This window comes from Rosa chinensis, chromosome 1, assembly GCF_002994745.2.
Source record: "Rosa chinensis cultivar Old Blush chromosome 1, RchiOBHm-V2, whole genome shotgun sequence".
Classification (NCBI taxonomy): Eukaryota; Viridiplantae; Streptophyta; class Magnoliopsida; order Rosales; family Rosaceae; genus Rosa; species Rosa chinensis.
The window spans coordinates 15,726,977-15,749,489 of NC_037088.1; the positions used below are offsets into that span (position 1 = coordinate 15,726,977).

Below are 22,513 nucleotides of genomic sequence, written 5' to 3' on the forward strand. Positions count from 1 at the left end.
TTTTTTTTTTGCTGGCAATTGGCAAAACGAAAACGCCTAGTAAGTTAACGGAGAAATTAGATGGAAAATCTAAAAGTTAATAGTAGGGTGTGAATCGGCAAGAGTTAGAAAAGTTAGGATGTGAAAAATCAAAATTGAAATGTCAGGGGGTACACTGGCAGCTATGGGAAAAGTTATGGGGTAATTGGCTATTTTGCCTTCTTTCATATTAGAACTGTTAGATGCCTCTTAATAGTATGAGAGTGAATAACAGCCATTAGATGTAATATATACACGTGTCAGTTTGTGGTAGAAAGCTTAGGATAAAGAGATTAGGAGGGGATCATCTCCCAAAACTCTTTGCTTTATCACTTACTTTTACATTTACTTTCTTGTACTATGTTGCTTTACCATTTCCTTTTATTTTTACTTTTTTTTTTATAATAAAAAAAAAAGTAAAAATAAAAGGAAATGGTAAAGCAACGTAGTACATTCTTGTACATGTAAAAGTAAGTGATATTTTTTACTTTGTTGTACCATGTTTCTTTAACATTTTGTTTGTATACGTTTTACATATTTTTTTTCCTGGCAGAAATAAAGGTCCCTAGTCATCTATGAGCTTTAACAATCTTCCTACTGTTCTTAGTCATCTTTATATATGGCTTTTCCAAACAAAGAATAAAGTCTAGCTAAACGCCCCTACTTTGTTTACACCTTACTTTGTATTCTGTTATTTATTACTCTCATCCCGTCTCTTCCTCCATATCACTCTTTTAGTCTTCTTTCAGTCAATACATCAGATTATCAAGAAGATGGGAGCAGCAAAGCAAACAGATTTAGCATGCATTTCAGAAGGTGAAGGATCATCATGTGTAGAACAACATGCCATCATTGAAGCCGCACCGATTGTGTCATCCTACAAGGACAAAATCCGTCCTCTGCTTGACGCTGTTGACAAGCTCAGGAGCCTCATGGTTATGGAGGAAGGCATTCAGCTCCCCACCATTGTTGTTGTAGGTGACCAATCATCTGGCAAATCAAGCGTCCTTGAATCCCTAGCCGGCATCAGCCTGCCACGTGGACAAGGTATCTGCACCAGAGTACCCCTTATAATGAGGCTTCAACACCACTCTAGTCCTGAACCAGAGTTCCGGTTGGAGTACAATGGCAAAGTTGAGCACACTGATGAGGTCAACATTGCTGATGATATTGTCAATGCCACCAATGTTATTGCTGGTGGAGGTAAGGGAATTTCTAACACCCCATTGACTCTGTTGGTGAAAAAGAATGGTGTTCCTGATTTGACTATGGTTGATCTCCCTGGAATCACTAGAGTTCCTGTTCATGGTCAGCCTGAGGATATCTATGATCAAATCAAAGACATGATCATGGAGTATATCAAGCCTGAAGAGAGCATCATTCTCAATGTGTTGTCTGCTACTGTCGATTTTACAACTTGTGAATCCATCAGGATGTCACAGACTGTGGATAAAGCTGGTGATAGGACTCTGGCTGTGGTCACAAAGGTTGATAAGGCGCCCGAAGGACTATTAGAGAAGGTTACAGCAGATGATGTTAGTATTGGTCTTGGTTATGTTTGTGTGAGGAACCGGATTGGAGATGAAACTTATGAGGAGGCAAGGGCTATATCTCAACAACTTTTTCAAACTCATCCTTTGCTGTCCAAGATTGATAAATCTATGGTTGGAATTCCAGTTCTGGCTCAAAAGTTGGTGCAAATTCAAGCTTCTAGCATAGCTAGAAACTTGCCAGACATCGTCAAGAAGATAAATGACAAGCTGAGTTCTTGTCTTTTGGAGTTGAACAAGATGCCAAAGAAACTGTCATCTGTTAGTGAAGCCATGACCACGTTTATGCAGATCATCGGATCATCAAAAGAATCACTTAGGAAAATTCTGGTGAGAGGAGAATTTGATGAATTCCCTGATGACAAGCGCATGCATTGCACTGCTCGGCTTTATGAGATGCTCAATCAGTACTCAGATCAACTTCAAAAGTGTGAAGAAAGTGACCCGAAAAAGAACTTCTTAGTAGAGGAGATCAAGATTTTGGAGGAAGCAAAAGGTATTAGTCTTCCGAATTATGTTCCCCGCAATGCTTTTCTTGTTATCTTGCAGGGAAAAGTGAAGGGAATTTCGAGCATACCTATTGGGTTTGTTGAGAAGGTTTGGAGTTATATTGAAGAAGTGGTTATGTCTGTGTTAATGTATAATACAGAAAACTATTATCAGCTTCAGGTATGCACCAGAAGAGCTGGCCGTAATCTTATAACAAGGATGAAAGAAAGGTCAGTTCAGTGGATGATGGAGATAGTGGAAATGGAGAACCTGACTGATTATACATGTAATCCAGAATATGTATCCGAATGTAGTAGGCTTATGGGTCAACAAGGCACATTTATACATTTGGTGTTAAATGAATACCACTCTAAGATCGATGTGGAGGGTATTGGGGAAGTTGAAGTTGGAGTCCTTCGGCAGTATCCTCAAGTTCTCTCTCAGGCTTTCGACTTGAAAATGAGGATGACTGCCTATTGGAAAGTTGTTCTGAGAAGGCTTGTTGATTGTATGGCTTTGCATTTGCAGTTGAGTGTTTCGAAACTTGTGAACCAAGAGATGGAGAGTGAGATTGTGAATGAGTTGATGGGACCAAATTGTGGTGGTGGGATTGAGAAAATGCTGGAGGAATCTCCAGCAGTTGCCATCAAGCGCGAGAAGCTGATTAAGAGCATCAAAAAGCTCAGGGATTCCAAAGAGGTTGTTGCTAAGATCTTGGATGGTGTTGCTACCTAATGGTCTCTTTCTAGCTAGTACTAAAAATAGTGCCGTTTGCTTATCATGTTATGTTTGTATGAACTATCTATTTCTGTCAATCAGTACAGTGAATTTGCTTTAATTTTGATGCAGCTTAAGTTTCTAGCTAGTACTGAAAGTAATAAGGTTTGTTTATCATGTTTGTATGTAACTATGTACTATCTATTTCTGGCAATTAGTAGAGTGGATTTGCTTTAATTTTGATGCGGCTTAAGTTTCTTGAAGGAATCTTTCTTCATTTAAGGTTTGATAGTGTTCATGAAATAAGATAATATGTATTGCTCAGTACTCAAGTCAGTACTTGTTGATGATTGTTTAGTAGAACCCACCTAGCCGGCCAAAGCCTAACTGAGTGCTAAATTTGCTAATCCAGGTCCAGAAGAATTTTTTTTTTTTTTTTTAGGTTTAATCTAAACAAATAGCTCCATTAAAAGAGTTTTCGGAGTGGCTTCATTTTTAATTACTGGGTTAGCAAATTGATTAGGAAAGGCATGACAATGGTTTTATTTAGGGCTGTCACTCGGTCGGTTCGAATCGGTTATAGGTATTACCAACTTCAAAACCAAAACTTTCGGTTTCAAAATTGAGCTACCAATTACCAACCAAAATTTTCGGTTTTTAGTCATAACTACCAAATTCGGTATTTCGGTTTTCGGTATTACCAACTTTAAAACAACTAATTTATTGTAATTAAAATTAGAACGAATAAAACTAGATTCTTCAATTTTATAGTCGTAAACTTTGTACTCATCTCCTAATTATAGCTTTCTTTTGTATATATGACATCAAGTTTGAGTCATTTTCAGTAAAACTAGGTTATTTAACCATCTTTGACTAAGTTACTTAAAATACATGTACTATTAATGTAGTATATGTAGTAATATTCATACTATTATGAAAAATTTTATGTTCATTTCTTAATATACATGTATGTGTATTGAAAACCATAATATATAAAGCTAATATTTAGATAATCGGTAGATTCGGTATTTACCAAAACCAAACCAACTTTTTCGGTAATTTCAATTTCGGTTTTATCGGTCTCGGTTACCAAAAAGTCGGTTTACCAAACTTAAAACATTGGTTGGTATTCGGTCGGTTTGGCAATTACCAAACCATGTGGCAGCCCTAGTTTTATTTCTAGCAATTATTTTGGGGAGGCTGAGAGTTTATCCTCAGTTTTTTTACTAGTTTCTATATAGGTGTTTCGGAGCTGTTTTGTACAAGCAGTGTAGTACACCTTCTGGTTTATTCTACTTTAGCTCTAGGGTCAAGCCTTTCCCGACTTATTTATGCTTCCACTTTTATCTAAAATGCCCTCTTGTGCAATTTCTATCGCTAATATTTCAATGAATTATTGCCTTAAAATAAAAAAACTGTCTGACATCCATGAAATTCTAAGCATGAAGCACACAAATGATACCTAATTTCATAGTATATGAAATTATGAAGTCATTCATCATAGTTCACTCCTACAAGATAACATATAGATCATCAGGTGGAAACAAAAAGTTGTGTTCAATTGATCCTTCCTTGTCCAATATCTGAAAATAAATGAAAGATAATGATGAAATAGGGTCTGATCAAAAAATAATAATGATGTTCACGGATCCGTAGCAAATAGTAGCAAATATCACAATACAGCATCTTTGCATTAGTAGGTCACATCATTTTTCCAACAAAATTAGAAAGCGCTGCGACAGCCGGAAGTTACAACTGTATAATTTCTCTTTTGGCATACGAGCTCAATGTTTCTGCTCCATCCTTTTAAAATTGCCTACAACCTCTCTCGTCTATGGATTTGTGGACACCATATCATTAAGCCAGTCATATCATTTGCTGGTGAATATCAGCTTCCTGCTGAGCCAGTTCCACCATCATGGCCTCATCAAAAAATTTGCTGATGCTCACATCCTCGCTCATTCCCTGCAAATTCAATATAAAACCCATTATGCCTAGATATGGCTTTTCTTCCACAGTTTGCGAATTATCTATAGTAGCAATGCATGTGGAAGAAACTTAATACATGAGTTTTGTGGAGGTACAGAAAAAGTCTTATTTGATGCATCTTTTTGACCAGCTGTAAAAGAAAACAGTATTGACCAAAAGAAGAGGAGGGGGGGCAGACAGTAGAGACATGAGTCGCTGTGAAGAAACTTAAGACTTAAGTTCTTAAGTTTTGTGGAGGTACAGAGAAAGATACAAGTCCATTTGATGCATCTTTTTTGACCAGCTGTAAGAGAAAACAGTATTGACCGAAAGAAGGAAAAAAAAACAGTAGAGACATGAGTTGCTGTGAAGAAACTTAAGAGTTAAGGCTTGAGTTTTGTGGAGGTACAGAAAAAGAAACAAGTCCATTTGGTGCATCTTTTTCGACCAGATGTAAAAGAAAACAGTATTGACCAAAAGAAGAAGAAGAAAAAAACAGTAGAGACATGAGTCACTGTGAAAGAGAAAGGACGGGGATGCTTATACCTTTCTACGCCTTGTCTTGACCATAAATTCACGAGCCAGGTGCTGAATCGGTGCGGGTTCAAGTGGTGGCAAAACAATACTCTTGTCAAGAGGATCCCCAGGAACTATAGCCCAATGATCAAAGACTGAGAGGCAAAAAGCCTGTCCTTGAGTATGGTACCTCAAGTCCGTCTCAAAACCAAACGATTCTATGACGGGTAAAAATGCCTGAATTACAAGGAAAAGGAAAAAGGGAATGAAAATAAACACACATACATATATACTAGGAACACAAAGAAAAAATCACAACATGACAATGACAATTAAGTTTCATGAATTTTCCATGAGTCAGATTAGGTAGGTACCCTATTACTGACCAAAAAAGATCGGGTGTTACTGACTTGAAATGATAACTGACAATGTATTACAGTCTGTGATTTTTGAAATCACAATATCTACGACGCAGTATGGAAGCATGGCTATATGTTGTTTATTGACCAAACTAAAAAAAAAAATGTTTTGAGGTTCAATCCCTCATTCAGTAAAAACCCAAATCATCCAAATGGACAGACTTATCAGCAATAATCACATCACAATAAAACCCAGGACGAAGTAACTCGAATGTAACTCGAATATTGCACAACGAAGTTCAACCACTGTACCTTAACGATGTAAGCTGGGGTCCCGGGTTGAGGAACATCGGCTGTAACATGTCCACGCCTGCGAGATAAAACAGTGTAGATTGCAGATATACAGTCGATTGGCATTTGTATCTGAAACAAGAGCACCAAACGTATCAGACAACAAAAGTACACTGCTTATCTAAGTGTCTGGATATGCATATGTTAAACAATTTTGGTTCCTCAGGATCTCTATTTAAAAGGAAAATATTAAATGACTGTGGCTTGACACAGAACATATCAAGAAAATATTAATCTAACATAGAAAGAAATAAAGAGGAAAGCAACAAGATGTACCCTGGTTTAGTTTGACATTATGCTTTGACTTCAAATAGCATAAATGGCTATTGTCTAATAGAATTATTCTATTAAAACTGAGCAGCTTGTTACCACCATTTTGTTCCACATTTACACCAAAAAAGAAACAAGCTATGTTAATAATCGATTTCTGAGAACCAAATCTTATCGTCGTATGGACTTGAGGATTATTTACCTCCACATAACATACTGGCTCCATGAGCCGTGGGGTTGCCATTAGGAAAGACGAATAGGCCACACATCGAGATGTGGGAATGATTTGACCAGATCCACGATGCAACGGCTCAGGTGCAATCCTTGCAACAACAATCTTGAACTTAACATTTCTGATGGGTTCATCACACAGAGGTCCTTCTCAAGCACCCCACTGAAACCTGTCAACAGTAACAACATGGTGAGTAATAATTAAACCACAATATTGGGGCAAAAACAAACAATGATTTATTCATTACCCTTGCAGAATGGAGTCTTTCACAGCATTCAGCATGCTCTTGTCAACTTCGCTTGAAAGTGTGTCATCAAGTAGTATGTTGGGTCCCTAAAACATACAACCCTTTGTCAATAAAAGCATATAAAGACATGAAATGTATGACTACTAGGTAAGGAAAGGGGATGAATAAAACAAAATTTTCATAAAGACATACTTATAATTATAAAATAACTATTACAATTTAGAACCATAAATTTGTTCTATTTAGATTATTACCTGCTTATCAGGACCGAATGCCCATATGGACCGGGACCGAATGCCCATATGGACCGTGCAGCAAGAACATCGCACTCATACCTAGTCTGGAAGAAATTACCTATATCTCTCCTAGACCAATCAATGCTTACAACACCTTTCTCAATGTCCTCCGCAAGTCCTCTCTCTAATGGCTCTGCAATCTACAAATCAAAGGTTTTTAGCTGATCATAATGTGAAATTGAATCGCATAATTTCTGAAAATTAGATTGGTTCTTACCATAGTTTTATTCTTCTTGTTTGGTGTTTCAGCAAAACACTTCATTGATGAAGATTCCACAACTGTTTCGCAGAATGAAACAACAGGATCTGCAACCTACATTGTAAGTGAAGCTTAAAAACTACACTATAAAATATCAACCAAAAAACTCAGCACTGAAAATAAGTCAACAGGTGAATTTGATATTTTTGCCATGACGCATGAGAAAAGTGAAGAAGTGATTCAAGTGTGAGCAGAATATACCTTGACTTCTACTTCAGAGTAGAGCTCTCTGAGGTCCATCATGATGGAATCCAAGTACAGTTCTCCTGTACCTAAGATTGTGTGCTCCCCAGACTCCTCAACTTTGGTTATGGCAAGAGGATAACTCATGCTGGTCTTTCTAAGACCCTCCACCATTTTTGGCAGCTCACTGGGATTTAGAGGCTCAGTTGCCGTTTTCACCACTGGCAGTGTATTGAACTGAAGAGGACGGAATATGTATAAATCCTCGTCATAACTCTCATTACACAGAGTGGCAGTTTTCATTATGGAAGCATCCACACCTTCGATGAGAACCCAAGTACCAGGAGGAGCTTCAGCTATAGGTATCCTATCTCGCGCTTGGTAAAGCCATAGCTTCATTACTTCTTTGACTGTCATGTCCTCCTCATCGTCAGGTGAATACCCTTCTCCCAATACTCGCACTGACTGTCCTGTCTGAATCTTGCCACTGTATACCCTACCAAATGCATCCAACACGCTACAATCGGACTTGGGATACAGCTTGGTAACATTTACCATCAACGGGCCATTGGGATCACAAGTTTTCATGGCTTTGTAAATCAAAGAGTCTTTTGGTCCAGTATATGTGTGGTCGACTTTCCTTGTTGCAGCATCTTTAGGAGAAGGAATATGTTGCACAAGCATATCAGTGAAGCCCGAGGCAGATCCAAAAACCGAGCTACAAGCCAACCTCAGTAGAGGCCTAACATTCAATTTGTAAGCTGCATTGCTAAGGGTGACACCAAGTTCAGCAAGAGTTGCCTCAACACTCTTTTTATGTTCTCCAATCACCTGGCTATAAATTTTATAGAGGGGTTCAAGCACAAACTGGACAAACGACCTTTCTCCTCCACTTGCAGGGGGTTTTCTCCTGAAAGCCAGGTCCTCAGGATGATAGTACATATCTCCCCATAGACGAGAAGCAAACTGATCCGCGTCAAAAGCAATCCCATGAAGCTTAACATATAGATTTGCAAATGATTGCAACGTGAACGACCATCCTGCAGTAGCGCTTGCAAAGCATACTTCCAGCAACAGGATCAATAACTTGTACATGACCAGTAGTTGAAGAGGCAGCCGTTATGTGGTTATTAATCACTTCCAGAGTATGCCTAAGCTTGAAGTAAGCATCCCTTGGGGGCAATTTAAGTTCTGTTATCAACCTGTCAACCTTTGAAATGAAAATGCAACCCATAAGAATAATAGTATAGTCAATGGAAGTACATCATTTTATAGAATGATCAAAGAGCAATAGAACAGCCTGTGAATAAAAGAAAATCTACCTTGTTGATTACAACCACAATTGGTAGGCGCTCTTGGATTGCAAGGCGTATAGCCCTCTCAGTATTTACCTGTTGATCAAAATCATAAAATTTTATAACCATGCTAAGTAGGAATGCCACAAAACCAAGCCACACAACTAATACATAAATAATAATTTCAGAAGTTAAAACTGTAAATGCATTAAAAAGAATAGAAAACTATGTTTCAAATAGGCTACAATGGTCAGAACAAAAGTAAAAAGCTACAATATCTTGGGTATAAGATATTAATGTATGTAGTGAAGAAGCCTCTCGCACTCATGAGCTTGTGTAGAGAGACTATTGAAAATCATTGTAAATTTAAGAAATTACAGCAATTTAATTGAATGTTTAAAGTGAATTACAATATCTACAATAAGGCACTCACTGGAATATGAGAATTAAACAATTAACTTCTTTTAAATCTCAGGAATATATAGGGAAAGAATTTTGCAACAGCAAGCATGCAGGAAGGCTAGTTCTTCTAAAGCTGAGACAGTGATATATGGTAGCCTTGTTATGTTGAAACATGTTATAAGCTTTTTAAGCAAGTATATCCTGCAACTGGCACCGAATATACCAAACCACTTTCTAAGTTTTGCTTACATGAAGGTAGGTTTCTCATTGGATTAGGGTTTCAAACTTCCGCTGATAAGTTGAAACAATCCAGTTCTAATTTAGAAAATGATAGCATGACCGAGGACTCTCATCCACATAGACAATGAACCGTTACATTTTCACTATCTATGGAATAATAATAATAATAGAAAGATAAAGTTAATTACCATCATCCCTTCTGCAGCATCAACAATGAGGACAGCACCATCAGCGAGCCTAAGTGAAGCAGTCATTTCAGCAGAGAAATTGACATGACCAGGAGTATCTGAGGTGATGTCGTTTTGTATCTGAGGTGATGTCATTTTTTTTTTTTTTTTTTTTGAGAATTTCAACAGCAATTTTATCAACTAATTTGGACCCAAAGTGTAAGCACTTGGACTACTCCCTTCAACACATGACTTTCCCAAGATCTCAAGGACAACAGACATGTAAAGAATTAGGAGCGTATCTCTCCTAATTGCTCGTAGAAACAAAGGAAATAAAGGAAGATCGCATGAAGAGAATTTCAAGGAAGCTATCTCACTGATCTTGAGATAAAGTTCTCTTTATATATGCATATCCGATTACATGTTCAAAACAGTTTTAAAACCTTTCCATGTTTATCTTATTCTGTGATTAAGATACGATTTGTTTGAGGGGGAGTCCTGCCCCTATAAAAGGGTTTTCAAACTGATTTATCGACGTGAGTTTTTTATTTGCATAAAATTGGTTTTTGCTTGAACTACTGGTTTTGTTGTTCAACTCGGTTTTTGAAAACTCTCAGTATTTTTGTTTCATGTATTTCATTGCTTAATCAATCATTGAGAAGATTGAGTACGAGGATGATTGAATACAAATTGGCTAGTAGTTGATGTTGAATAAGTTAGAAGTTAGAACAGTAGTAAAACAAGTTAGCATTTGTTGCTAAGTGAAAGTGTTTGTTGTGAACAAACATTACTTGTATACTGTAAGCTTGATTATTTCATATTGTATTGATTCTTCATGTTGGCTACTTAAAAAGCCACGCAGTGAAGTTTCCTCAGTGGAGAGGTTTACACTGCGTCAGCAATTTTGGTGTTTGTATTATTCTAATTGTGTGCTAGAGTAGGGTCAACATTCAAACCCTATAATATTTGTTCCATCGTGTAAAGACACAAAGGCTTAGGGTTCAAGGCTTTGTTGGTATCCTACATGACTACACTTAGGGCACGTTTACTTATTTGGAAGGAAAGGGAATGATTACCGGGTAAAAACATTCCTGCGTTTACTAACACATAAAGCAATCGGAATGATTCCAGGTAAAAGAATTCCTGCGTTTACTAACACATGAAGGAATCAGAATAGATGTAGGTCCCACCTCCTTATCAGGAATCGATTCCTGAATACTCAATAATTCGATTACAAAGGGGGGAGATGGATTTAGGAATCATTCCTCCGGAATCAATACCGATTCCTTTCTTCTCTCATTCCACTTGTCTCCGATTCATGATTATTTTTCATTCCAAGTAAGTAAACGTGTCATTAAAAAGTCTAAAATCATAAACCATTTAGTCTGCACCTCAATACAGTGCCAATTGCCAAATTTCAAAGGTAAATGTTAATTTATTAAGTTTTTTTTTTTTTTTAGATTCAAAATGATAATTTCATTCATTGATGCCAAAAACAAAAAGGGTAATATATAGTAGCACATAGATGCCTCTGCCCCCAAACTTATTACATAGTATTTTTCTCCACGAGATCTTGTAGCCAAATAGGGCCTATTTCCTTGCAAAACATACACCTAGTCATAGCCAAAGCTGACCGGGCTAAAGCATGAGCACGCTGATTGTACTTTTTCCTAACAACATGCTTCCACTTAACTATCTCCATCTCTACCATCCATGTTTAACATCCTCAATAACAGCCCCAATCCACTCAAGTCAAAGCCATTACAGTCTAAAGCCTTCAACACATTCAAGGCATCACCTTCAATCTCAACTCTAGTAAAACCCAACTCTTTACAATAAAGGACTCCATACCTTAAAGTTGCAGCTTCTGTTGCCAACAGACGAAGTGTCCCATCAACAAGAATAGCCAATGCACCCTGCATCCTTCCAAATTCATCAAGAACTACTACACCCATACCAACCCTTCCATTTTTTTACATCACATGCAGCGTCAAAATGAAGCTTCACCCAACTAGGAGGAGGAGCCTCCCAAATTAATGAACCTGCATCATTGTCGCTAGATTGCAAAGGTTGCTGGTCCTTTACATTTGCATTGGACCATTCCTTTATCCACTCTACTGCTTTGTGTAACAACTCAGAAGCTTGCAGCTCCTACCCCCGTGAAAAGCATTATTTCTATCACGCCAAATCCACCAAGCTATTCCTGCAAACAATTCTATCTTCCTAACCTCTGGAAGTTTCTACACAATTAATTTAGCGTACGCTACGTTACTTATCTATGGCCAGAAGGCACGTACATCATAAGTTATCTCATACTAAAAGTTCTAGATGACACCAGCCGCCGAATAAATGACAAGTAACCCTCATTGTAAACAAATGCGCCCAATTAGACAAGCGACAAACAAGAGAAAATCGCAACCTAGTGGAAGATACATGACTCGAAGCAAATGAACAACAAGTAAGTTTGCCTAGAGACCTCAACTGGTGTAAAAAAATACTAGTAGATTGCAAAGAGGTGATTATTCAAACATTTTTGGTGTACGCTATGTTACTAGTAGAGACATTTTTGGTGCATGCAAAGAGGTGATTATTCACATATTTTTGCAAAGAGGTGATTATACTAGTAGAGACCTCAATCGGTGTATGCTATGTTACTAGTAGAGACATTTTTGGTGTATGAAAAGAGGTGATTATTCACTCATTTTTGCAAAGAGGTGATTATACTAGTAGAGACCTCAATTGGTGTACGCTATGTTACTTGTGAAATAATAAAGGAGGTGATTATTCACACATTTTTCTCTTTTTGGTGGACAAAATTCACCATATGAATTTCAACGAGCAGTGCAATATTGATTTGTCCGTAAGGGCCGTAGAAAAAGTCATTACATAGAAAGTTATAGTGTACACAACTAGCACATCCAAAAACAAGTATACTACAAAGTACACTCATAACAGACCTACCTTTTATAAAATAAGCGCAAAAAAAAAAAACAAAACAAAACAAAAAAAAAACATAGTAACTCCTCAAGCAAAAACAAATAAAATAAATACGAAGCTACTTATTTCTTATCAATGTTTTCTCCTCAAGCGAAGACATAAGCCTCTAAATTAGCATCAATTGAGTTAGTCACTTCCTCAACCAGATCCGGCACCATGTCCAGTGAAGATTCCACTTCACTAGCCTCACCTCCATTGCATCCTTTTGTTCCTCTGAATTCCCCAACGCTTCAACCAAAGTTTACCTGTTTTTTATTTTTATAAATTTTTAATGAAATTAAATTAAAATAAATTAAACTAAGTTGTAAAAACAAAGAGTAGGAATTGAATTATGGTGAGAGCATCTCTAGAATGTTATTAGAACTATTTTTGAAGTCCTCTAACTTCTAAAATGTGTTGAAGAGTAGATAAGTTGTCTAGAAGTTTGTATATGTTGTTTTATGTTGTTAATCGTAAATTGATCATACTTCTGAATGATTTTATCATTTTATCAATAGGTTTGCGTACTATGATTGTAGCTCTTTACTAAATTGAACTCATGAGTGTAATTGATTCATTTTCAATATGTTTGTGGTAAAACAATGTTTATTTTTTAATTCGCAATTTGTGCTATGGAAGCAAAAGAATTGTGATAGCAATGACTTGACCATATTAACTGACACGGTCATTGGGCGGGTAGTTCCCATATGAAATTTTGGTCTTCCAAGCACACATAAAACACTGTGAGGGAAAAAAATTAACTTGTTTCAAAACGGCTTTTGGCTTTGTACTTGTTGTTGTATTAACAGAATCTCTCATCTCTTGATGCACTTAGCCACCTACCATTTATATTGAGAGGGGAGAGAGAGAGAGAGAGAGAGAGAGAGAGAGAGAGAGAGAGAGAGAGAGAGAGAGAGAGAGAGAGAGAGAGAGGAGAAGACAAGGAGAAGAAGACAAGGAGAGAAAGCTTGGAACGAAGCAAACGATAATGGCAGCAAGAGTATGCGTTCACCTCTTTCAATTTTGTTGATTTAATCAAATTTGATTCGTTCTTATCGTTTGTATCTTTTAATCCTATTATATATTTTCGATAATACTTAGCTCAGACGTTAAATTATAGGTTTACCCTCGATCCCTGGTTTGAATGATCCATGCTTAACTTATACTACAATCTTCTATAGGGTTTAAGTTGAACATTCATTTTGAGTGTATCAATTTTGGATCTAGTTATCTTCACTGTTCTTAATTTTTCTAGTTCAGGTTCTATGTATTTTCATATTCCGTATTTAACTTTTCTAAATCTCTTGGGATCTACGTTTTTTGTGCATGTTTGTTATTCCTGCATTATCTTTCATTGTTTTCTTGAATTTGTTGTTGATTTATGTACAGTTGGAAGAAATGTTGGGCCTCTTTGATAACTCAATTGTCTATGAACACTATGATGAGTGATGACACACTCATTTTTCCCAGCGAACATGAGAAGGAAATGCATGAGAGAGATGTATCCGTTCATGTTTGTAGTAATAATAACAGTACAATAGAAACACAAGTTTGTGTTCTAATATTGTTTCATAATGATTTATGTGTAATCTAATGAGAGTAATTCTAGAAAACAACTTCCGCGGACGTTTGCTTTTTAGGCATGTTGTTTAATGATGGTTTCATTATAAGAATTAAGTGAGAAATATATCAATTCTCTAAGAATTGTAACCATCTTTAAAAACATTTATTTTTTATTTTTTATTACAGCCTTATTTCCATCTCAGTTTTGTCCAGAAAACTATATTTATTTTCAAACGATCCAGTTGATTTTGATTTGGTTGATCTTTTGTCTTTAATCCTTCCATACGAATATGATCACCGAACTAAATTACATAATCACCCAAAAAAGGAAATTATGGTGATTAAATCATATGTAGAAACCAGATATATGTATAAGTTTTTTTTTAACGATCTCCATTTTTGGATCACACCAGGCAGGTATTTCAGAACGCTAGCTTGCCATTGATTGTACCGGCTGAAAACATAATAAGAAAATATTTTCATGTTTCAGCCAATTGATCAATCAGAGAGTTGAAGAAAACAAAACAAGTTAGTAGCCAATTTCCAAAAGAAATTGCATACTACCTATTATTTCCTTTGGGGGCAAGTTTGCATAAGGTTCCTCCCCAGTCAAAAGTTCCCATATAACAATGCCAAATGAATATACATTGAGCTATACATAAGTAAAGGAGAAGTCGTTAAAAGCCCGTATATAATTGACAGAAGGGAAAAAATAAATAGACACTGCTTGTTTAACGTTGATTATTGTTTACCTTTTGTACCACCAAATTGTTCTTTCTAGTATTGTTCAAAAGTTCCGGAGCCATCCATGTAACGCCCCAAACTGCACCTCTTCAGCTTGAGCACATCACTATGTCAAAACTATTACCTAAGAAAAGGAATTTGAGTTAACCTTCGACTTGGAAAGTTGTGAGAATTTCTATTTATTGTTTGAAAATGTTTGACTTTGGTTTCGAAGAACGTTCAGAAAAGTTTTAGAAAAGTGTTTTGGAAAAATTTTTAGTAAATATTTCAGGAAAAAAAAAAAGGTTTTGAAGGAGTTGTGATAAGCTGGTGAGATGAAGCTTGGGGAATTATAGAAAGTGGTATCAGAGCAATGCTTACGAATCTTCGATTTTCAATGATTTAAAATCTCGGATACCACAAAAAGTTTTGTCTGCTCGTGAAAATTTTCAAATCTTATTGAAAAGTCAACTTGAAGAATTCTTGTTCAAGAACGTGTTTCCGATATTTGAGCTAACCTTTGACTACGAAAGTTGTGAGAATTTCTACTCATTGTTTGAAAATGTTTGACTTCGGTTTTGAAGACAGAGTATCGAAAAACGTTCGGAAAAGTTTTCAAAAAGTGTTTCTTAAAGATTTTTAGAAAATGTTTCGGAAAAAAAAAAAAAAGGTTTCGAAGAAGGAGTCAATCAGCTAGTGAGATGCAGCTTGGGAATTATAGAAAGTGGTATCAGAGCAATGCTTCGAATCTTCGATTTTCAATTATTTAAAATCTCGGATACCACAAAAATTTTTGTCGGCTTGTGAAATTTTTTAAATCTTATTGAAAAGTTGACTTGAAGAATTCTTGTTTGAGAACGTGTTTCCGATATTTGAGCTAACCTTTGACTTGGAAAGTTGAGAGAATTTCTACTTGCTGTTTGAAAATGTTTGACTTCGGTTTCGAAGACAAAGTTTTGAAAAACGTTGGGAAAAGTTTTCAAAAAATGTTTCTTAAAGGTTTTTAGAAAATATTTCGGAAAAAAAAAACGTTCCTAAAAAGGAGCTGAGATAAGCTGGTGAAGTGCAGCTTGGGGGGTTACAATCCAAGGTTCATTTCCTTGTGCTCCAACAGAAGTAAGTTTTATATGACCGATCTAACATATTCAATGAATCTAAAATATAAGGGGAATGGTGAAATAAATGACGCATAAATATGCATTTGAAGCTATTAATCGATCTTTTAAAGACATAACAAGAGTTGATTTGCCATTTGGAGGTAAAGTGATTATCTTCAGGGGAGATTTCCGACAAGTTTTGCCTGTTATCCATAAAGGTACAAGGTCAGAGATGGTCTAGGCCAGTCTAATCAATGCTTCATTTTGGAAAGATGTGAAGATTCTTCGTTTGCGACAGAATATGAGATCCATCAATGATCCAGAGTACGTTCTCAAAGTTTTTACTTAATGTTGGTAATGGTTAACAACCATATGTGACTGAGGACATAATACAATTGTTGTCACACGTATGGTGATACCATGGGAGGATGAACAGTCAATCAACCAATTAAATTAATTTTTTCCTAATTTAGAATCTCATGGAAATGACGCAGCGTACTTGGTTAATTGAAGGGCAATAATCACTCCAAAGAATGATGACGTTGACATACTTAATGAGATGATTATAAGGCGATTTCTGGGGCCTAAACACATTCAGTACTCTTTTGATTCAGTTGAGGATGACACAAGAAATATGTACCAACGAGAATTCTCAAATTCAATTTCACCTTCTGGTATCCCCCCCCATCAAATAACTATTAAAAAGGGTGCCCCAATTATATTTTTGAGAAACATTGGTGCAAAAATGGGATTATGAAATGGTACAACATTGACTTGCCGTACAAGATTGACTTGCCATGGATCTGTGGATCATATAAGAACCTTATTGACGCAGAAACTTTGAATGGTCAATTTGTCAAAACTAGAGTATTTCTACCAAGAATCTCTCTGAGAGTGCCAAGACCTCTGGACTTCCTTTGGAGATGACAAGGAAGCAATTTCATGTAAAGTTAAGTTTTGCACTTACTATAAACAAATTACAACTTCAAACAATACCAAATATTGGCATCTACCTTCCAGATTATGTATTCAGTCACGGGCAACTATACGTAGCTTTATCACGAGTAATTTCAAGAGCTACCACAAAAGTGTTAATCAAGAAAGGTTCATTAGAAGGAGAGGAAGGGGTGTTCACAAGAAATGTTGTGTATAAAGAGGTTTTACTTCCTTCAAGTTAGTGTGATACTATAAGGTACTTAATTATAATACTTAATGTTTATTTGTATGCGTAATCTTGATGGAGCTTTACTTATACATTTTTAGCCACATTCACATTTTCAAGAGTGCTCAAATCGGACACCGAATGTGAAAGTTGCAATAGTAACTTGGGTATTCCTCCTTTTGCACAATCTAACTGTTCTTCGATTCCTCTCGCCAACCGTTCTACATCAGCCTCTATCCATGATTTGTTTTTTCTTAGACAGAGTCTTGGACTCTTGGCTGATGAGTAGCTATAAGATTAATTGCAGGGGGAAATTAATCAATGTTAAATTAATACCTAACTTTGAATCATATTCGAAGACTGACTAATTGACTAGTAGCTGGTGAAAAAATGCCAGGATGATAAGCAGCAAGATTAAATTAAGTAAATGTCTTTTTAACTGACGACATCGGTGACCGCAAATTGTTTTAAGATCAGCTTCAAGTATTGTTTTAACATTGAATCGCTGCTAGAAAGAGTTGACTGTAGTGGATGCATGTAAGTATAGACATGTGGCTTACATATAAAAAAAGCAATCTGAATAAGAGAGAGATTCAACTGATGCATGTGCAGCGGAAAAGCAATATCTTGGTTTAAAAATGGTTTCCCTGAACCTGCATTTGACCTCTGATATCCTTCCCTGCAAGTTCTATCTCTAGCTGGCTGCTTCCTGATTAAGCAATAAATCTCTCTTCAAAGTACTTGTTTCTACCTTGCTCATCCTTGGATCAGAGTACCATAGTGTGGTACTGCCTCGTTCCTCTATTATATATCTATGTTACGTTAGATCTGAATATATACAACCATTTATTAAATAGGGGCACTAATTGCTGGCTTCTATATGAATATGGATTTGCAGGTTATTAATATGGCTTCTTCTTCTACTGCTGCTGCTCATGCTCTCCCTCAAGACAAGTATGATGTCTTTCTTAGTTTTTGTGGTACAGACACGCGCCAGAAGTTTACCAGCTATCTTTATTATGCTTTAAAGGAGAGGAAAATTGATACCTACATGGATGATAGGCTTGAGAGAGGAGATGAAATTGAACATGCCCTGATGGAAGCAATTGAGCAATCAAAGATTTCGATAATTGTTTTCTCGGAAGACTACGCCTCTTCTAGGTGGTGCTTGGATGAACTTGTGCATATACTGAAATGCAAGCAATTAAAGATATGGACGCATTACTGTACCAGTATTTTACGAAATAGATCCATCAAATGTAAGGAAACAAGAGGGGAGTTATAAACAAGCATTTGGAAGACATGAAGAAGTTTTCAAGAACAACATGGGCAAAGTGCTCATTTGGAGGAAAGCTGTGTCAACTGCAGCTAATCTGTCTGGGTTTCATTCAAAAAATTTCAGGTAATTGACTTTGTAATTTCATTTTTTTATTAGCTTCTACTTTTGGTAAATTTGATTTAAAGAAGATTAATTAATAATTACCCCATACTAATTATGAATTTCTGTTCTTCATATATGCTAGCCCGGAGCATGCATTGGTTGAGACAATTGTCAAAGATATTTTGATGAAATTGACGAGTTATAAATTGAATCGCAACTCGTCAACTAATATGAGGGATCTCTTTGGGATTGATATTCAGATTCAACAAATTGAATTGTTGTTATCTATTCATACACAAGATGTTCCGATTCGCATTGTAGGTATTTGGGGCATGGGTGGTATCGGAAAGACCACCCTTGCTGATGAGGTATTTCACCGACTCTCTTCTAAATTCGATTCTTGTTCGTTTCTTACAAATGTCAGGGAAGAGTCAGAGAAATACGGAATATATCATGTGCGAAATAAACTTCTTCGTGAGTTATTAAGGGACGAAAGCCTAAATATTGGCTCTCCATCTATAGGGTCACATATTATAGAGAGGTTGTCCCGTACGAAGGCGCTCGTTGTTCTAGATGATGTGAACGATTCAAGCCAATTAGAAGTTTTACTTGGAGATCACGTTGGGTTTAGCTGGGGAAGTAGAATCATTATAACCTCTAGAGATAGGAGCTTATTGAAAGAAAAAGTGGAGGATGAACATATATACCCGGTGAAGGGGTTGGAGATTAATGATGCTCTTAAGCTTTTTCATCTGAAAGCTTCCAAAGATGGCTTTCCCAAAACAGATTGTTCGGATTTGTCAAGAAGAGCGGCAGAGATTTGTAATGGTGTGCCATTAGCTCTTAAAGTTTTGAGTCCCTTATTTCGTCATTGCAATACCAGAGAAGATTGGGAAGATGAATTGAAGAGGTGGCAAGACTTTCCGAACAAAAAAATTGAGGATGCGTTGAGACAACAATGGATTACAAGAGGATGAGAAGGGAATATTTCTTGATATTGCATGTTTTTTTAAAGGGGAAAAGAGATGGAAGGCAGAAAGAATGTTAAAAATGCACGGGTTCTCTGCACGGAGGGGAATTGATGTTCTCATCAATAAGTCTCTCATATCAATTTCAGGCGACAATCATCTAGAGATGCATGATTTGCTGCAAGAAATGGGTCAGTCCATCGTTCATGAACAATGCACTCATAACCTTGGAAAACGCAGCAGGTTGTGGAATGCCAAGGATGTCTATCAAGTATTGAAAAATAGGATGGTAAGTTTTAATTTCATTATCCTTAAAGAGATGAAAAAACTGCAATCTTATAAATTTAAAAAAAAATGTCAAGAAACCACTCATTTCTTCTAACGAAAATCACCATATACATTTTACTAGTTTACTTGCTGGTGTTTTGGCCGACATATTATTAATGGAAGATGGTCATTGTGGTTGAATTGTACTGATCATATATGGTAGGATCTTAGGGTGATGATATGCTAAAATGTTTTATCAACTGACCTGATTTTGTGGTATTGTTTTTTGATGATATGATTCTTTTAGTTACATCTTCAAATTTGCATTCAAAAATAAATTTTGAACCAATATGATTATTAATTATATAATCTACTACTAATTATTCCAATTAATTGACATTGGATAATTTCGGACGACATGACAGATGTATTTTTTTTCTTTTTCTTTTTTGGCAATGACATTGACCTTTATCTAAACCAGTAAAAAGAAAAAAGTAACTTTTATGGTAGCTACTTTTGATAGATTCTCTGAATGTTGTATGCTGATTTGTACTCTATTGTTGATTTCTAGGGAACTACAAAACTCCAAGCCATACATTCAGACATATCTACCATTCCGGAGTTACAACTGAATCCTGACACCTTCAAAAATATGCACAATCTAAGGTTGCTAAAATTTTCGGCACAGCCAAATGTGGACAACAAAATGCACCTTCCTGAAGGTCTCGAGTCTTTTCCTGAAGAACTTAGATATCTATATTGGGAGAGATACCCTTCTGAATCTTTACCATCAGAATTTTCTCCACACAATCTAGTCGAGCTTCACATGCCCAATGGCAAAGTTAAGAAGCTTTCGCATAATGGTCAGGTAACTTCAGCTTGCCAATTATGAAAATGATTAATGTAGTTGGACTTGGAATAACTAATGTTTTCGTGTAATAATAATAATACAAAAAAAAAAGGTTTTCGTGTTTTACCCAAGTACTTATTGATTCTTTTTATTTAATTTTTTTGTTACAGAAATTGGGAACTTGAAAAGGTTGAATCTTAGAGATTGCCAACACCTGACTGAAGTTCCCGATTTCTCTCAGTGTCCAAATATTGAAAAATTAGTTCTTACCGGTTGTACAGGTTTGGTTAAACTGTATGTTAAAAAGTTTGACAAGCTTACTACTCTGAAACTTGCAAAATGCCGGAGTCTTAAATTTTATCCAGAGATACCATGCAATGTACAACACTTAAATTTGTCTTGCTCTAAGCTGACTGAAGTTCCCGATCTCTCTCGGTGTCCAAATATTGAGAAATTATATCTGTATCGTTGTGCGAAGTTGGTTCAACTTCCTGATGGATATCTTAAACATCTTGCCAAGCTTACTACTCTTAATATGGCAGACTGCTCAAGTCTTATAATTTCTCCTCAGATACCATGCAGTTTACGAATCTTAGATTTGTCTTCCTGCTGTCAACTGACTGAAGTTCCTGATCTCTCTCAGTTTCCAAATATTGAGGCAATAGATCTCTGTTGGTGTACAAGTTTGGTTCAAGTCCCCAAATCTTTTATGAAAAATCTTGACAAGCTTACTCGTTTGGAGCTGGCAGGGTGCTCTAGTCTTAAAGCTTCTCCTGAGTTACCACGCAATTTGCGACAATTGGATTTGTCTTCTTGCTCTCAACTGACTGAAGTTCCTGATCTCTCTCGGTGTCCAAATGTTGAGGAAATAGATCTCTGTAGGTGTACAAGTTTGGTTCAACTCCCTAAATCAATTTTTAAAAATCTTGACAAGCTTTTTCGTCTGCAGCTGGCAAAATGCTCGAGTCTTAAAGTTTGTCCCGAGTTACCACGCAATATATGATATTTGAACTTGTCCTATTGCTCTCAGCTGACTGAAGTTCCCGATCTCTCTGGCTGCAGTGAAAATATTGAGGAAATAGATCTCGGTCATTGTACAAGTTTGGTGCAGGTCCCTGATTCATATGTTAGAAGTCTTGATAAGCTTACTTCTCTGTATCTGAAAAACTGCTCGAGTCTTAAAAGTCTTCCCGAAAGTACCAAAAAATGTACGAAACTTGGATGCACCTTTTTGCTCTCAGCTGACTGAATTTCCTGATATCTCTGGGTGTCCTGATATTGAGAGAGTAGATCTTAGTCACTGTACAAGTTTGGTTCATGTCCCTCCATATGTCAAAAATCTTGATTTCTTTCGGTATCCAAATATTAAGATATGGCTTCTTGGTTGTACAAGTTTGGACCAGACCCCTTCAATCATACGTAGAAGATCTTGACAAGCTTGTACACGGTATGTCCGTCTCTCTCTCTCTCTCTCTCTCTCTCTCTCTCTCTCTCTCTCTCTCTCTCTCTCTCTCTCTCTCTCTCTCTCTCTCTCTCTGTGACACATGCACGCTCTTTTAAGACAATATTCATATATCATGTCTCGTGGTACAGGTGGTGCATGCATCAAAGGATTCAGTTAGTGTCATGCACCTGTGAAATTGTTCGCTCAAAAATCTTCTCGGCCACGTGTCACTGGGCCGAGGTCTTCTTTGGCTTACACGTGTCCTTCTGGAGTGGTGACGTGTGCGCGGGCGTGCCAACTCGAGGCCGGTAGGCCGAGCGAGGTTTTGTTGTAGATTGTAGATCTTGCGCTGATGTGACTTCTGATCAGTTGATTGTGGGCCGAGGAAGGATCGATCTCGGCCGCGGGGTTCTCTCTGCCTTGAATGCAAGGACTTTAGCACAGATCGGCCTTAACTAGCCGCAGTCTTCGTGCTGTGTAACTCGGTGATTGAGGTGAAAGTGATTCTTTTTTGTGATTTTAT

General features: G+C 36.8%; 3 protein-coding genes and 1 pseudogene across 7 annotated transcripts; 3 read left to right on the forward strand and 1 right to left on the reverse strand.

Annotated features, from left to right (window-relative positions):
• Positions 1 to 673: 673 nt before the first annotated feature.
• LOC112193217 (dynamin-related protein 4C) lies at positions 674 to 3,011 on the forward strand. Its single transcript, XM_024333292.2, has one exon. The coding sequence runs from the start codon at positions 792 to 794 to the stop codon at positions 2,790 to 2,792; it is 2,001 nt and encodes a 666-aa protein (XP_024189060.1). The 5' UTR covers positions 674 to 791; the 3' UTR covers positions 2,793 to 3,011.
• Positions 3,012 to 4,386: 1,375 nt separating this feature from the next.
• Positions 4,387 to 9,715, reverse strand: LOC112202186 (annotated as a pseudogene).
• Positions 9,716 to 17,692: 7,977 nt separating this feature from the next.
• On the forward strand, positions 17,693 to 22,250 carry LOC112202205 (disease resistance protein RPP2A-like). Of its 5 annotated transcripts, XM_040513679.1 has the most exons (7): positions 17,693 to 17,865; positions 17,979 to 18,482; positions 18,604 to 19,718; positions 20,268 to 20,564; positions 21,118 to 21,424; positions 21,609 to 21,993; positions 22,140 to 22,250. In XM_040513679.1, the coding sequence occupies exons 3-6, from the start codon at positions 19,503 to 19,505 to the stop codon at positions 21,626 to 21,628; spliced, it is 840 nt and encodes a 279-aa protein (XP_040369613.1). In that variant the 5' UTR covers positions 17,693 to 17,865; positions 17,979 to 18,482; positions 18,604 to 19,502; the 3' UTR covers positions 21,629 to 21,993; positions 22,140 to 22,250. The 5 variants fall into 4 exon arrangements, with proteins under 5 accessions (XP_040369613.1, XP_040369604.1, XP_040369609.1 ...); XM_040513670.1 differs by having other exon boundaries at positions 21,190 to 21,993; XM_040513673.1 differs by lacking the exons at positions 21,118 to 21,424; positions 21,609 to 21,993; positions 22,140 to 22,250 and adding an exon at positions 20,828 to 21,099.
• Positions 17,988 to 18,365, forward strand: LOC112202195 (toll/interleukin-1 receptor-like protein). The gene has a single exon (XM_024343130.1). It carries the CDS (start codon positions 17,988 to 17,990, stop codon positions 18,363 to 18,365), a length of 378 nt encoding a protein of 125 aa, XP_024198898.1.
• Positions 22,251 to 22,513: the final 263 nt, after the last annotated feature.